The sequence below is a fragment of the Pseudophryne corroboree genome, chromosome 7 (genome assembly GCF_028390025.1).
Source record: "Pseudophryne corroboree isolate aPseCor3 chromosome 7, aPseCor3.hap2, whole genome shotgun sequence".
Classification (NCBI taxonomy): domain Eukaryota; kingdom Metazoa; phylum Chordata; class Amphibia; order Anura; family Myobatrachidae; genus Pseudophryne; species Pseudophryne corroboree.
This window is the reverse complement of record NC_086450.1, coordinates 293,785,186-293,803,247: the sequence shown is the minus strand read 5'-3', so window position 1 is coordinate 293,803,247 and position 18,062 is coordinate 293,785,186. Positions and strand designations below refer to the sequence as shown.

Below are 18,062 nucleotides of genomic sequence, written 5' to 3'. Positions count from 1 at the left end.
CATATCCACTCCTGTCTGTAGGAAGTGGAGAAAACGGCCCAGATGGAAATCTTCCGTAGGATCATTCTTGGTTTCACACCAAGATACATACTTCCTCCAGATACGGTGATAATGCTTCGCCGTTACCTCCTCCCTAGCCTTTATCAGAGTAGGGATAACTTCCTCCGGAATACCTTTCTCAGCTAGGATTTGGTGTTCAACCGCCATGCCGTCAAACGCAACCGCGGTAAGTCTTGGAACATGCAAGGCCCTTGCTGCAACAGGTCTTCCCTGAGAGGAAGAGGCCACGGATCTTCTGTGAGCATCTCCTGAAGATCCGAATACCAGGCCCTTCAAGGCCAATCTGGACCAATGAGTATTGTCTGTACTCTTTTTCTTCTTATGATTCCCAGCACTTTTGAGATGAGAGGCAGAGGAGGGAACACATAGACCGACTGAAACACCCATGGTGTCACTAGGGCGTCTACAGCTACTGCCTGAGGGTCCCCTGACCTGGCACAATACCTCCGAACCTTTTTGTTGAGGCGCGACGCCATCATGTCTATTTGAGGAAGTCCCCAAAGACTTGTTATCTCTGCAAAGACCTCTTGATGAAGTCCCCACTCTCCTGGATGGAGATCGAAGTCTGCTTCCCAGTTGTCCACTCCCGGTATGAAGACTGCGGACAGAACGCTTACGTGATTTTCCGCCCAGCGCAGAATTCTGGTGGCTTCCGCCATTGCCACTCTGCTCCTTGTCCCGCCTTGGCGGTTTACCTGAGCCACGGCTGTGACGTTGTCCGATTGAATCAGAACTAGTAGGCCGCTTGTCGTAGGCCGTTGTATATGGCCCTCAATTCCAGCACGTTTATGTTTAGACAAGCCTCCTGGCTTGACCATAGACCCTGAAAATTTCTTCCTTTTGTGACTGCTCCCCATCCTCGGAGGCTCGCGTCCGTGGTCACCAGAACCCAGTCTTGAATGCCGAACCTGCGACACTCTAGAAGGTGAGCACTCTGCAGCCACCACAGGAGACACACCCTGGCCCTGGGGGACAGGCTTATCTTTTGATGTAGTTGCAGATGGGACCCTGACCACTTGTCCAGAAGGTCCCACTGAAACGTCCTCGCATGGAACCTGCCGAAGGGGATGGCCTCGTAGGCTGCCACCATTTTTCCCAGAACTCGAGTGCATTGATGAACAGAGACTCTTTTTGGTTTTAGCAGGTTCCTGACCATGTTCTGGAGATCCTGGGCTTTTTCCATTGGTAGAAAAACCATTCTTCTGTTCCGCGTCCAGATATATGCCTAGGAATGATAGTCGAGTCGTTGGAATCAACTGTGATTTTGACATATTGAGAATCCATCCGTGTTGTTGTAACACTCTCAGGGAGAACGACGCGATTTTCAGCAATTGATCTCTCGATCTCGCCTTTATCAGGAGATCGTCCAAGTACGGGATAATTGTGACTCCCTGCCTGCGCAGGAGCACCATCATTTCCGCCATCACTTTGGTGGAAATCCTCGGGGCCGTGGAAAGCCCAAACGGCAATGTCTGAAACTGGTAATGACAGTCCTGTACCACGAACCTCAGGTACTCCTGATGAGGAGGAAATATGGGGACATGAAGGTAGGCATCCTTCACGTCCAGCGACACCATAAAATCCCCTCCTTCCAGACTGGATATCAAAAAGTCAAATTCTTTTCTAGAGATGGTGCCCTGAGTCAATGCTTGCGTAATAATGTTGTTATATTGGGTTTGAAAGTCAGAGGTTGGGTTAAAAATTAGAGGTTTGTAGCATGACCGATCTCTCAGCTGTTTATTCAGTTCTTTTACATAGAGGGTTCTAGGCCATAGGACCACATTGCCCCCCTTATCCGAGGGCTTAATAATGGTGTCCTGCCACTCGGAAATGTCTTTGAGGGCAGATCTTTCATCCCTAGTGAGGTTGTCATTCTGCACTTGATGGAAATTGTGCCCCTTCACTTAAATAAATTATCTAAGTCTCTGGATACCAAGTCCAGATATACTTTGACCGGAAGGCAGATTTTAGCATCCGGGAAAAAGGTTGATTTCTTTTTCATCTTGGATGCATCATAAGGTTGTAATTCATGGGAATCTGGATCCTTTTCAGTATCCAGTCCTTCCAGCATCCTTAGCATGTTTTGGTATTCAGCAGATGAGATAGTGGTAGTTATAGATCCTTGTGAATGAGTACTCTGTTCGGGGAGGGGATCCCTGTTCTTAAAGAATTTCTTTAATAATATATTGGGAGTGAAAAGATGGAGATCCTTCTCGCACTCAAAACGGTCGGGTTTACTCACGGGGGATAAAGAGAGACCCTTGGATAATAGGGAAATCTGGTTGGATGTCAAAGTTCTCTCTGTCAGGTTTATAATGCGTAAATCATCAGATGTTACTTCCTGTATTTCCTCTGCTCTCTGGGTTCCTCTCTCCAATCGCGCATATCCCGCTTTCTTCTTTCTCCCTTTCCCCCTCCTGATCTTATATTTTTTCGGCCTATACCTTCTCTGAGTTCCTTCGGAGTTCTCTCTAAAAAATGATGTCTACCACGTTCTCTATTGAACATACTAATAGCACCCTCCCCTTCTGATGAATCAACATCCGAGGTTGTGTATGTATGGTCTTTCCAACATAAAGCAGATTACAAATTACAAATTAAGCAGTGTTGGGCCCAGTCAGTGCCATGCTCGGAGACGGCATGGGAATCCTGGGTATTGTACCAAGGGACACGCTTTGTCCTACAGGTGATGATTATTTATCCCTTTGGTTCTTTACACCATACGGTGCTCTTATTTGCCTTTCACTCTGGTCCTGTGTACTTTATACAGTTTCGGTGGTGTATTAATTATGGTGACAATAACCATGGTTATAATCAATCAGTATAATGGCTTTGTACTACATTAAGACTTAATCGTTCCCTGAGTGGTTGATACCATTGCTGTGCAAGTTAGTACAGTTTGCTCACTTGTGTTTTGTTTCACGGTTTGTATATGTGTTTGGGCTGTTGTAATTCCCTGCTGTCGGCGCACTGTGGGTTTATTACTCTACAGGTGTGCCGTTGGCTGGGGATACAGACAGCAGCAACTTCACCTGTTTGACGCTGCACGAAAATACAGATCTGCCTGCGCTACACTGATGTCGCGCTGCCGGAGCGGGTTGCTAAGGAGAGAGCCGGGTTTGTTTATTGTAGCAACACAACCCACGTGTCGGAAGGAGCTAATCAGGCAGCAGCTGTGACGCGCTGCCTCCAGATGACGGGCTTCCTGTTTTAAACTTTCCGGCGCCCTCTCTGCTATTTAAAGAGACTCTGGACAGGGTGACAGCTGCCCCTGATGAAAACCATTGTGCGTTGAAACGGCTGTCGGGCGGACTGTAGTACAGGGTTATATCCAGATGGCTTGTCAGGAATAAAACCCTTTTTCTTTCATCTACTAAACGTGAGTGCTGGTCAATTTGTTTTTTCTCTTTTGGAAGAAGTGAGTGTTTATATTAATTGCCAGGACCCTGCACCAGAACCTAATGCTATGGACACAGAGTGCTGACATTTTGCTATATTTTATATATACATATATATTGCCAAGAAAGGGGTGGCATAAAATATAGTGACCTCTTGGTTTTAATATGTGTCTAATGTATGTAATTGTTTGTTATGTGGGGTGTGGGGGAGTTGCTTTGATTAATTGGAGGGAGGGAACTATATGGGTATATAGGTAACACTAGTTCATTGCGCTGCTATCTTGACAAAGGTCAGAATTGTGACCGAAACGTTGACATAAACTATATGCTGATGGTCTGAATAAATTGCCTTGAGATCTATTTGAAGACTGGTGAGTGCTCCCTTAATTTGGAAATATATTATAATATATATATATATATATATATATATATATATATATATATATATATATATATATATATATATATATATATATATATATATATTTGTATTATCTGTACCTTCCCCACCTGTGGCTCAGGTGTATCTGGCAAAGGACAAGAGGCGGCACTCCAAGGTCTTGAAGCGACCTTGGAGTGCCGGCTCTTGTCCTTTGCCAGATACACCTGAGCCACAGGTGGGGAAGGTACAGATACTGCATTATCTTTAGGAGGGCACCCAGGCATTTCTATTGCTGCACAGAGTGCCGGGGGTGTGTGTGTGTGTGTGTGTGTGTGTGTGTATATGTATGTGTGTGTGTGTGTGTGTGTGTGTGTGTGTGTGTGTGTGTGTGTATGTGTGTGTGTGTGTGTGTGTGTGTGTGTGTGTGTGTGTGTGTGTGTGTGTGTGTATGTATGTATGTATGTATGTATGTATGTATGTATATATATATATATATATATATATATATTTATTTTATATATATATATATATATATATATTTATTTTATATATATATATATATATATATATATATATATATATATATATATATATATATATATATATTATATATATATATAAAAATAATAAGATTTCACTCACTGGTAAATCTATTTCTAAGGACCATAGGGAATAGACTGGCTCCGCAGGAGACTGGGCACTTCAAGAAAGATTTAGTACTACTGGTGTGCACTGGCTCCTCCCTCTATGCCCCTCCTCCAGACCTCAGTTAAGGAAACTGTGCCCGGAAGAGCTGACATTACAAGGAAAGGATTTTGGAATCCAGGGTAAGACTCATACCAGCCACACCAATCACACCGTATAACTTGTGATAACATACCCAGTTAACAGTATGAACAATCAACCAAGCACCAACCACGGATGCCAACATAACATAACCCTTTATTAAGCAATAACTATATACAAGTATTGCAGAAAGTCCGCACTTGGGACGGGCGCCCAGCATCCACTATGGACTACGAGAAATAGATTTACCGGTGAGTAAAATCTTATTTTCTCTAACGTCCTAGTGGATGCTGGGGACTCCGTAAGGACCATGGGGATTATACGAAAGCTCCCAAACGGGCGGGAGAGTGCGGATGACTCTGCAGCACCGAATGGGCAAACACAAGGTCCTCCTCAGCCAGGGTATCAAACTTGAAGAATTTTGCAAAAGTGTTTGAACCCGACCAAGTAGCTGCTCGGCAAAGCTGTAATGCCGAGACCCCTCGGGCAGCCGCCCAAGAAGAGCCCACTTTCCTTGTGGAATGGGCTTTTATCGATTTTGGATGCGGCAATCCAGCCGCAGAATGAGCCTGCTGAATCATGTTACAGATCCAGCGAGCAATAGTTTGCTTTGAAGCAGGAGCACCCAGCTTGTTGGATGCTTACAGGATAAACAGCGAGTCAGTTTTCCTGACTCCAGCCGTTCTGGCCACATAAATCTTCAAAGCCCTGACTACATCAAGCAACTTGGAATCCTCCAAGTCACGAGTAGCCGTAGGCACCACAATAGGTTGGTTCAAATGAAAAGATGACACCACCTTCGGCAGAAATTGTGGACGAGTCCGCAATTCTGCCCTGTCCACATGGAAAACCAGATAGGGGCTATTACATGACAAAGCCGCCAATTCTGACACACGCCTAGCCGAAGCTAAGGCCAATAGCATGACCACCTTCCACGTGAGATACTTTAGCTCCACGGTCTTAATTGGCTCAAACCAGTGGGATTTCAGGAAACCCAACACCACGTTGAGATCCCAAGGTGCCACTGGTGGCACAAAAGGGGGCTGAATATGCAGCACTCCCTTAACAAACGTCTAAACCTCAGGAAGAGAAGCCAGTTCTTTTTGAAAGAAAATGGATAGGGCCGAAATCTGGACCTTTAGAACCCCAACTTCAAGCCCATAGTCACTCCAGACTGTAGGAAGTGCAGGAACCGGCCCAGCTGGAATTCCTCTGTAGGGGCCTTCCTGGCCTCACACCAGGCAACATATTTTCGCCATATACGGTGATAGTGTTTTGCTGTCACGTCCTTCCTAGCCTTTATTAGCGTAGGAATAACTTCATCCGGAATGCCTTTTTCCGCTAGGATCCGGCGTTCAACCGCCATGCCGTCAAACGCAGCCGCGGTAAGTCTTGGAACAGACAGGGCCCCTGTTGCAACAGGTCCTGTCTGAGAGGCAGAGGCCATGGGTCCTCTGTTAGCATTTCTTGCAGTTCCGGGTACCAAGTCCTTCTTGGCCAATCCGGAACAATGAGTATTGTTCTCACCCCTCTTTTTCTTACGATTCTCAGCACCTTGGGTATGAGAGGAAGAGGAGGAAATACATAGACCGACTGGAACACCCACGGTGTCACTAGTGCGTCCACAGCTATCGCCTGAGGGTCCCTTGACCTGGCGCAATACCTTTTTAGCTTTTTGTTGAGGCGGGATGCCATCATGTCCACCTGTGGCAGTTCCCATCGATTTGTAATCTGCTTGAAGACTTCTTGATGAAGTCCCCACTCTCCCGGGTGGAGGTCGTGCCTGCTGAGGAAGTCTGCTTCCCAGTTGTCCACTCCCGGAATGAACACTGCTGACAGTGCTTGCACGTGATTCTCCGCCCAACGAAGAATCCTGGTGGCTTCCGCCATCGCCACTGTGCTTCTTGTGCCGCCCTGGCGGTTTACACGAGCCACTGCGGTGATGTTGTCTGACTGAATCAGCACCGGTTGGTTGCGAAGCAGAGGCTCTGCTTGACTCAGGGCGTTGTATATGGCCCTTAGTTTCAGGATATTTATGTGCAGACAAGCCTCCTGACTTGACCACAACCCTTGGAAGTTTCTTCCCTGAGTGACTGCCCCCCATCCTCGGAGGCTCGCATCCGTGGTCACCAGGACCCAGTCCTGTATGCCGAACCTGTGGCCCTCGAGGTGAGCACTCTGCAGCCACCACAGAAGAGACACCCTGGCCTTGGGGGACAGGGTGATCAGCCAATGCATCTGAAGATGCGATCCGGACCACTTGTCCAACAGATCCCACTGAAAGATCCTCGCATGGAACCTGACGAAGGGAATGGCTTCGTATGATGCCACCATCTTTCCCAGGACTCGCGTGCAGTGATGCAGCTGTTTCGGTTTTAAGAGGTCTCTGACTAGAGTCACGAGCTCCTGAGCCTTCTCCGCCGGGAGAAACACCTTCTTCTGGTCTGTGTCCAGAATCATGCCCAAAAAGAGCAGACGCGTCGTAGGAATCAGCTGCGATTTTGGGATATTCAGAATCCAGCCGTGCTGTTGCAACACTTCCTGAGAGTGTGCTACGCTGATCAGCAACTGCTCTCTGGACCTCGCCTTTATGAGGAGATCGTCCAAGTATGGGATAATTGTGACTCCATGCTTTCTCAGGAGCACCATCATTTCCGCCATTACCTTGGTAAATATTCTCGGTGCCGTGGAGAGCCCAAACGGCAACGTCTGGAATTGGTAATGACAGTCCTGTACCACAAATCTGAGGTACTCCTGATGAGGTGGATAAATGGGGACATGCAAGTAAGCATCCTTGATGTCCAGAGACACCATAAAATCCCCCTCTTCTAGGCTTGCAATGACCGCTCTGAGCGATTCCATTTTGAACTTGAATCTTTTCAGATAAATGTTCAGGGACTTTAAATTCAATATGGGTCTGACCGAACCGTCCGGTTTCGGTACCACAAACATTGTGGAATAGTATCCCCTTCCCTGTTGAAGGAGGGGAACCTTTACCACCACCTGCTGGAGATATAACTTGTGAATTGCCGCTAACACTACCTCCCTTTCCATGGGGGAAGCTGGCAGGGCCGATTTGAGGTAACGGTGAGGGGGCATCACTTCGAATTCCAGCTTGTATCCCTGAGACACAATCTGTATAGCCCAGGGATCCACCTGTGAGCGAACCCACTGGTGGCTGAAATTTCGGAGACGCGCCCCCACCGCTCCTGGCTCCACCTGTGGAGCCCCAGCGTCATGCGGTGGATTTAGTGGAAGCCGGGGAGGACTTCTGTTCCTGGGAACTAGCTGTATGGTGCAGCTTCTTTCCTCTACCCCTGCCCCTGGCAAGAAAGGACGCACCTCTGACTTTCTTGCCTTTTTGTGATCGAAAGGACTGCATTTGGTAATACGTTGCTTTCTTAGGCTGTGGGGGAATATATGGCAAAAAATTTGACTTCCCAGCCATAGCTGTGGAAACTAGGTCCGAGAGACCGTCCCCAAACAATTCCTCACCCTTGTAAGGTAAAACCTCCATGTGCTTTTTGGAGTCGGCATCACCTGTCCATTGCCGAGTCCACAGGACCCTTCTGGCAGAAATCGACATTGCATTTATTCTAGAGCCCAGTAGGCAAATGTCCCTCTGGGCATCCCTCATATATAGGACAGCGTCTTTTATATGCCCCGGGGTCAGTAAAATAGTATCCTTGTCCAAGGTATCCAGTTCCTCAGACAGTGTATCTGTCCATGCTGCTACAGCACTACACATCCAGGCCAACGCAATTGCCGGCCTCAGTAGAGTACCTGAATGCGTATAAACAGACTTCAGGATACTTTCCTGCTTCCTATCCGCAGGATCCTTTAGGGAGGCCGTATCCTGTGACGGCAGGGCCACCTTTTTAGATAAGCGTGTCAGAGCTTTGTCTACCCTAGGGGAGGATTCCCAGCGCATCCTGTCCGTTGGCGGGAAAGGGTACACCATAAGTAACCTTTTGGAAATCAGCACTTTCCTATCGGGGGAATCCCATGCTTTTTCACATAACTCATTTAACTCATGTGAAGGGGGAAAAGTCACCTCTTGCTTTTTCTCCCCATACATATAAACCCTCTTGTCAGGGACAGGGTTTACCTCTGATATGTGCAATACATCCTTCATTGCTATAATCATGTAGCGGATGGCTTTAGCCATTTTAGGCTGCAATTTTGCATCATCGCCATCGACACTGTCAGAATCCGTGTCGATATCTGTGTCAACAATTTGGGATAGTGGGCGCTTCTGAGACCCTGACGGCCTCTGCGCTGTAGGATCAGGCATGGGCTGAGACCCCGACTGTCCCAAGGTTTCAGCTTTATCCAACCTTTTATGCAAGGAGTTTACATTATCATTTAACACCTTCCACATATCCATCCAATCAGGTGTCGGCGGAGACACGTCATTCATCTGCACCTGCTCTGCCTCCACATAGCCCTCCTCGTCAAACATGTCGACACAAGCGTACCGACACACCACACACACAGGGGATGCTCTATATGAGGACAGGACCCCTACAAGGCCTTTTGGAGAGAGAGAGAGTATGCCAGCACACACCCCAGTGCTATATAACCCAGGAATCACACAGTAACTTAGTGTTAACCCAGTAGCTGCTGTATATATTGCTTTTGCGCCAAATTTATGTGCCCCCCCTCTCTTTTTACCCTCTTTCTACCGTGAGTCTGCAGGGGAGAGCCTGGGGAGATTCCTCTCAGCGGAGCTGTGAAGAGAAAATGGCGCTGGTGAGTGCTGAGGAAGAAGCCCTGCCCCCTCAGCGGCGGGCTTCTGTCCCGCGATTTTGTGTAAAAATAATGGCGGGGGCTCGTGCATATTACAGTGCCCAGCTGTATATATGCTGCTTTTTGCCAGGAGGTACTCAATTGCTGCCCAGGGCGCCCCCCCCCTGCACCCTACAGTGACCGGAGTGTGTGGGTTAGTGTGGGAGCAATGGCGCACAGCTGCAGTGCTGTGCGCTACCTCTTATGAAGACCGGAGTCTTCTGCCGCCGATTTTGACGTCTTCTTGTATCAACCCGCCGGCTTCTGTCTTCTGGCTCTGCGAGGGGGACGGCGGTGCGGCTCCGGGAACGGACGACCAAGGTTAAGTTCCTGTGTTCGATCCCTCTGGAGCTAATGGTGTCCAGTAGCCTAAGAAGCGCAACCTAGCCGCAGTTAGTAGGTTTGCTTCTCTCCCCTCAGTCCCACGTAGCAGAGAGTCTGTTGCCAGCAGAAGCTCTCTGAAAATAAAAAAAACCTAACTAAAATACTTTCTTATTAGCAAGCTCAGGAGAGCTCACTAAAAGCACCCAGCTCTGGCCGGGCACAGATTCTAACTGAGGTCTGGAGGAGGGGCATAGAGGGAGGAGCCAGTGCACACCAGTAGTACTAAATCTTTCTTAAGAGTGCCCAGTCTCCTGCGGAGCCCGTCTATTCCCCATGGTCCTTACGGAGTCCCCAGCATCCACTAGGACGTTAGAGAGAGAAGAAGAAAAAAATTATATCATATATTCATATATATATATATATATATATATATATATATATATATATATATATAAAAACACTCACTTCTCCAGCGATGCAGAAAAAGTAGACATGCCAGCACTCACGTGTAGATGAAAGAAAAGCAGGATTTATTCCTTAACCAAACGGCATGGTGAAGTACAGCAAATACAGCAAACACAGCCCGACAGATGTTTCAACCGACTAGTCTTCCTCAGGGGCTAACCGCACTATATATATCTCCTACATACAAGTATTTTGTCTAGAACCCCAGGGTCTCTAGTGACAGTAATGTGTGCTGAATGTGCATGACCATGTACTGAATGCCCAAGTCGTGGATCTGACCAGGAAACCTTATGGTCGACATAAAACATAGTATTTGTCGACAACAGGGAGTGGTAACTAGGTTAAAATAACATTCTTACAACCCCGAGGGAAGTATATACACATAAATGTAATATCATTCCCCCACAATAAAACCACACCTGTGCGAGAGCTACAGGCCCATGGAACCGTACCCTATACAGGTATAGGTTATTGACTTCATGTTAATTTACACCCAGTAATAACAGATGGTGCCGACAGGTCACCCACATACTACTGTGTCACCCATACAGTGTTTACTTTCGAAAAAGCATACAACTACCGACCTGCTGACACTTGATCTACAGACCCAAGTACCATCAGGAGTCGGCAATGCCGACAGGGGGATTCCCATAGCCAGATCGTGGCAAAGCACACACACATGTCGACACGTGTCCTACAAAGCTATCATGGGTATATATGACAAGGAAAACACAGAACACAATTACAACTCATTAACAAACACTCACATTAATGTATAGTGCTATATTTTTCCATTTTGCACTAAAAACACCTTGCGCCCCCCCCCCCCCCCCCCCTCGTTTTTCACTGTTAGCTGCCTAACAGTGCTTTTTGGCGGGGACATGAGGAGAAAATGGCGCTGTAACAAGTTGTGAGGGCTAAGCCCCGCCCCTTCTTGACGCACTTCAGCCCCTCTAATATTTTTCATATTTATACTGGCGGGGGTCCCTATACAGTGCCCATGCACTGTATATATCTTTTGCCAGTTGCAGGAAGAGGTATATTGCTGCCCAGGGCGCCCCCCCCCTGCGCCCTGCACCCTTGTAGAACAGTTGGTGTGTGGGAGCAATGGCGTGCAGCGCGACCGCTGCGCGGTACCTCCGAGACCTGAAGTCTTCTGCCGTCACTGAAGTCTTCTTTTCTTCCAATACTCACCCGGCTCCTTTCTTCTGGCTTCTGTGAGGGGGTTGACGGCGCGGCTCCGGGAACAAGGAGCTAGGCGCACCAAGTGATCGAACCCTCTGGAGCTAATGGTGTCCAGTAGCCTAAGAAGCAGAGCCCTTAACTCAGAAGAAGTAGGTCTGACTTCTCTCCCCTCAGTCCCACGAAGCAGAGAGCCTGTAGCCAGCAGCTCTTTCTGAAAATAAAAAACCTAACAAAGTCTTTCCAGAGAAACTCAGTAGAGCTCCCCTAGTGTGTGACCAGTCTCTCCTGGGCACAGAATCTAACTGGAGTCTGGAGGAAGGGCATAGAGGGAGGAGCCAGTTCACACCCATTCAAAGTCTTATAGTGTGCCCATATCTCCTGCGGATCCCGTCTATACCCCATGGTGCTTACGGAGTCCCCAGCATCCTCTAGGACGTATGAGAAAAGTATTTATTATTATGCTTCCCAACTTGCATGTTGCCTTTTGAACATTATGTTGACGTGTGATGTCACTGTATACTCCCCTTTTACTGTAGGTATGAATTCCCACAAAAATAAAATATATTATGAGGAGTAATATTACTCCATAAATTGACAGGTCACAGCTCTCACAAGATTATCTTTTCTCTTCATGGCTCTTGTGAACACTCAGATGATAAGCTGATTGGCTACATGTTATTCTATCCCCATACTCTTCAAAACTGGGTCACGTAAAAGTATGAAGATCATCATAACTGACCTTCCTAACATAGGAAACGTGCCATTTTTAGTTATAAACATGTTGCACTTACAATTTTTGAGCCAAATTACAAACATTTACCCAACACAAAGTTCTATAAATGAAGACAATGCTGGCAGGTGCATTATTCCCATTTTACAAAATCTGCCGTCATTAAAGGTTGTTCATGAATGGGAAACTATGCAGCAGAACACAATAGGCCTGGTCATTCAAAAACTATAGCTGCATATATCTACCTCTTCTGTACCTGAAGGAGGATGAAAGATGACGGATCTATCTTCATCAGTTCCCAAAACAGCTGAAAAGCTTGCACCACAACCTTTGTAACATACCGAAATATCCTTGGACCGACTGAAAGATAAAAAAAAAATATATATATATACATTATCGATATACAATTTTCTATTAACCATTACTCAGATATCACTGGTAAAATAAGATTTTAAACCTACCGGTAAATCTTTTTCTCCTAGTCCGTAGAGGATGCTGGGGACTCCGTAAGGACCATGGGGTATAGACGTGCTCCGCAGGAGACATGGGCACTCTAAGACTTTAGATGGGTGTGAACCGGCTCCTCCCTCTATGCCCCTCCTCCAGACCTCAGTTAAAGAACTGTGCCCATAGGAGACGGGACAGTACGAGGAAAGGATTTTTGTTAATCTAAGGGCGAGATACATACCAGCCCACACCGTACAACCTGGTATATACCAAACCAGTTAACAGCATGAACAAAACAGCATCAGCCAGAGACTGATCTCAACTGTAACAAAACCCTTATGTAAGCAACAACTATATACAAGCCTTGCAGAAATAGTCCGCACTGGGACGGGCGCCCAGCATCCTCTACGGACTAGGAGAAAACGATTTACCGGTAGGTTTAAAATCTTATTTTCTCTTACGTCCTAGAGGATGCTGGGGACTCCGTAAGGACCATGGGGATTATACCAAAGCTCCAGACCGGGCGGGAGAGTGCGGATGACTATGCAGCACCGATTGAGCAAACATGAGGTCCTCATCAGCCAGGGTATCAAACTTGTAGAATTTTGCAAAAGTGTTTGAACCCGACCAAGTAGCTGCTCGGCAGCCGCCCAAGAAGAGCCCACCTTTCTAGTGAAATGGGCCTTTACAGAATTTGGTAACGGCAATCCAGCCGTAGAATAAGCCTGCTGAATCGTGTTACAGATCCAGCGAGCAATAGTCTGCTTAGACGCAGGAGCGCCAACTTTGTTGGCTGCATACAGGACAAACAGTGCCTCTGTTTTTCTAACCCGAGCCATCCTGGCTACATAAATTTTTAAGGCCCTGACTACATCAAGGGACTTGGAATCCTCCAAGTCACCCGTAGCCACAGGCACCACAATAGGTTGGTTCATATGAAACGACGACACCACCTAAGGTTGAAATTGAGGACGAGTCCTCAACTCTGCTCGATCCTCATGGAAAATCAGATAGGTGCTCTTGCGAGACAAAGCCACCAATTCGGACACCCTCCTCGCAGATGCCAAGGCCAACAACATGACCACTTTCCAAGTGAGAAATTTTAATTCAACCGTTTGAAGAGGTTCAAACCAGTGTGATTTAAGAAACTGCAACACCACGTTAAGATCCCACGGTGCCACTGGGGGCACAAAAGGAGGTTGGATGTGCAGCACTCCCTTTACAAAAGTCTGGACTTCTGGGAGAGAAGGCAATTCCTTCTGAAAGAATATAGATAAGGCCGAAATCTGCACCTTAATGGAGCCTAACTTAAGGCCCATATCCACTCCTGTCTGTAGAAAGTGGAGAAAACGACCCAGTTGAAAATCTTCCGTAGGAGCATTCTTGGCTTCACACCAAGATACATATTTCCTCCAGATACGGTGATAATGCTTCGCCGTTACCTCCTTCCTAGCTCTGATTAGAGTAGGGATGACTTCCCCCGGAATACCTTTCCTAGCTAGGATTTGGTGTTCAACCGCCATGCCGTCAAACGTAACTGCGGTAAGTCTTGAAACACACAGGGCCCCTGTTGTAACAGGTCCTCCCTGGGAGGAAGAGGCCATGGATCTTCTGTGAGCATTTCCTGAAGATCTGAATACCAGGCCCTTCGAGGCCAATCTGGAACAATGAGTATTGTCTGCACTCTTGTTCGTCTTATGATTCTCAATATTTTTGAGATGAGCGGCAGTGGAGGAAACACATAGACCGACTGAAACACCCACGGTGTCACTAGGGCGTCACTGCCTGAGGGTCCCTCGACCTGGAACAATACATCCGAAGCTTTTTGTTGAGGCGTGACGCCATCATGTCTATTTGAGGAAGTCCCCAACGACTTATTACCTCTGCAAAGACTTCTTGATGAAGTCCCCACTCTCCTGGATGGAGATCGTGTCTGCTGAGGAAGTCTGCTTCCCAGTTGTCTACTCCCGGAATGATGCTTACATGATTTTCCGCCCAGCGAAGAATTCTGGTGGCTTCTGCCATTGCTGCTCTGCTCCTTGTCCCGCCTTGGCGGTTTACATGCGCCACTGCTGTGACGTTATCTGACTGAATCAGGACGGGTAGGTTGCGAAGAAGACTCCGCTTGTTGAAGGCCGTTGTATATGGCCCTTAATTCCAGCACATTGACGTGCAGACAAGCCTCCTGGCTTGACCATATTCCCTGAAAATTTCTCCCTTGCGTGACTGCTCCCCATCCTCGGAGGCTCGCGTCCGTGGTCACAAGAACCCAATCTTGAATGCCGAACCTGCGACCCTCTAGAAGGTGAGCACTCTGAAGCCACCACAGAAGAGATACCCTGGCCCTGGGGGACAGGCTTATTCTCTGATGCATTTGTAGATGGGATCCTGACCACTTGTCAAGAAGGTCCCACTGAAAAGTTCTCGCATGGAACCTGCCGAACGGAATGGCCTCGTAGGCCGCCACCATCTTTTCCAATACTTGAGTGCACTGATGAACGGACACTCTTTTTGATTTTAGCAGGTCCTTGACCATGTTCTGGAGTTCCTGGGCTTTTTCCATTGGGAGAAATCCCTTTTTTTCCCTGTGTCCAGAGCCATGCCCAAAAATGCCAGCCGAGTCGTCGGGGCCAACTGCGACTTTGGCAGATTTAGAATCCAGCCGTGTTGTTGTAATACTCTCAGGGAGAGAGACACGCTTTTCAGTAACTGATCTCTTGATCTTGCCTTTATCAGGAGATCGTCCAAGTATGGGATAATTGTGACTCCTTGCTTTCGCAGGAGCACCATCATTTCTGCCATTACCTTGGTGAAAATTCTCGGGGCCGTGGAAAGCCCAAACGGCAACGTCTGAAACTGGTAATGACAATCCTGTACAGCGAATCTCAGGTATGCTTGATGAGGCGAATATATGGGGACATGAAGGTATGCATCCTTTATGTCTAGTGACACCATAAAATCCCCCCCTTCCAAGCTGGAGATCACTGCCCGGAGAGATTCCATCCTGAATTTGAACCTTTTCAAATATAGGTTCAGGGATTTTAGATTCAGAATTTGTCTGACCGAGCCATCCGGCTTCGGGACCACAAATAGGGTTGGATAAAACCCTTTCCCATGTTGCACTAGGGGAACCTTTATAATCACCTGCTGTTGACACAGCTTTTGTATGGCAGCTGAAACTATTTCCCTCTCTGGGGGAGAAGCTGGCAAGGCCGATTTGAAAAATCGGCGTGGAGGCACCTCTTCGAACTCCAGTTTGTAGCCTTGGGATACAATTTCGACCACCCAAGGATCCAAATCCAACTGAACCCAGACTTGGCTGAAGAGCCGAAGACGTGCCCCCACCGGTGGGGACTCCCTCAGCGGAGCCCCAGCGTCATGCGGTGGATTTTGTAGAGGCCGGGGAGGACTTCTGTTCCTGGGACTAGCCGTAGCTGGTGTTCTTTTCCCTCTACCTCTGCCTCTGGCGAGGAAGGAAGAGCCCCGACCCTTTCTGAACTTATGCGACCGAAAGGACTGCATCTGGTATTGAGGTGTTTTCTTTTGCTGTGGGGGAACGTAAGGCAAAAATAGACGTTATGGTAAGAACTTACCGTTGATAACGTGATTTCTCTTATGTCCACAGGTATCCACAGGATAACATTGGGATATTGTCGAGCGACAGCGAAAATGGCACCAACACAGTCACAAGCTTTCTGGCCTCCCAGGATGCATTGGGGCCTCCACTATATAGTCCCGCCCACTGACTCAGTCAGATCAGTTTTTTCCACAGCGATTTTAGGCAGGAACATTAGGTAGAGACCTGTACAGGCGATAAGAACACACATGCACACCCTTCCATACAAGAAGGAAGAGGTTTTAGCGATTGTCTGGATCCTCAAATCAGATGCGTCAGGGTGGGATCCCTGTGGATACAAGAGAAATCACGTTAACAATGGTAAGTTCTTACCATAACGTCTATTTCTCTGGCTGGATCCACAGGATAACATTGGGATTCCCAAAGCCATTTTAGTGGTGGGGACGCTCCTGATTGCACAGGAGGACCTTTCGCCCGAAGTCTGCGTCATGAGAGGCAAAAGTATCCAAGGCATAATGTCTGATGAATGTGTTTATGGAAGACCATGTGGCTGCCCTACATATCTGTTCTGCTGAAGCACCCTGCTGTGCTGCCCAAGAAGGACCTACCTTACGTGTAGTGTGCACAGAGACATTAGCCGGAATAGGGAGATCTGCATGAGAATAAGCTTCTGATATTACCATTCGGAGCCATCTCGCCAGCGTCTGTTTACAAGCAGGCCAACCTCTCCTATGGAATCCGTAGAGGATGAAGAGAGAATCTGTTTTCCTGATGGCACTAGTACGATCCATGTAGATTCTTAAAGCCCGGACCACGTCCAGCGACGCTTCTCCCGCAGATAGTCCCGATATCTGAAAAGCTGGGACTACAATTTCTTCATTCAGGTGAAACTTTGATACCACCTTTGGAAGATAGCTAGATCTCGTTCTGAGAACTGCTCTTAGGAAAGGAGACTTACATGATAATGCTCCCAAATCTGACACTCTCCTGGCTGACGCCATTGCCAGTAAAAAAAGAACTTTAACCGTTAACCACTTAAGATCTGCTCTCTCAAGTGGTTCAAACAGAGGACCCTGGAGAAATTTAAGAACTAAACTCAAATCCCAGGGAGCTGCAGGAGGAACAAATGGAGGATGAATATGTACTACTCCTTGGAAAAACGTACGTACATCCTGTAGGTCAGCAATCTTCTGCTGAAACCAGTCAACGCTGAGACTTGCACCCTCAAGGAAGCAACTTTCAACCCTTTATCCAATCCTGCCTGAAGTAAATCCAAAATCCTAGCTACTTTAAAAGATCTCGGATTGTATTTTTTTCCCAGTACACCAGTGAATATAGGCTTGCCATATTCTATGATACACACGGGCCGAAGAAGGCTTTCTTGCTCTTAGCATGGTTTGGATTACTTGTTTCGAAAATCCTTTAGCCTCTAAGATAGAGGTTTCAACAGCCACGCCGTCAAAGATAGGCGATCCAGATGACTGTGATAACAAGGACCCTGCATTAACAGATCTGGACATTGAGGGAGCAGTATTGGTGCTTCCACGGACATTCTCAACAGATCTGTGTACCAATGCCTTCTTGGCCAAGCTGGAGCTATTAGAATGATTGCTCCTTTTGCCTGTTTTATCTTTCTCACTACTCTGGGTAACAGAGATATTGGAGGGAACAGATATGCCAGCTGAAACCTCCATTGTACGGACAGTACGTCTATCAGGACCGCTCCTGGGTCCCTTGTTCTTGATCCGTACCTCGGAACCTTGTTGTTTAGACGAGACGCCATAAGGTCTATCTCCGGTAGACCCCATCTGTACACCAGTGTCTGAAACACTTCTGGGTGTAGTGCCCATCCGGTTTCCTGAATGGTGTGCCGACTGAGAAAATCTGCTTCCCAATTTAGTACACCCGGGACAAATACTG

The 18,062-nt window shown here is 47.4% G+C and overlaps 1 protein-coding gene across 5 annotated transcripts in view; it reads right to left on the bottom strand.

Annotated features, from left to right (window-relative positions):
- Positions 1-18,062, bottom strand: part of ALG1 (ALG1 chitobiosyldiphosphodolichol beta-mannosyltransferase) — a 190,351-nt gene that overhangs the window by 132,444 nt on the left and 39,845 nt on the right. For 3 of the 5 annotated variants that reach the window (XM_063934235.1, XM_063934234.1, XM_063934233.1), the window contains exon 3: positions 12,375-12,478. In XM_063934235.1, coding sequence (XP_063790305.1) covers positions 12,375-12,410 — 36 coding nt within the window. In that variant the 5' untranslated portion in view covers positions 12,411-12,478. Of the gene's footprint in view, positions 1-12,363; positions 12,479-18,062 lie in introns of those variants that run through there. The other 2 variants (XM_063934237.1, XM_063934236.1) reach the window with 2 other exon arrangements.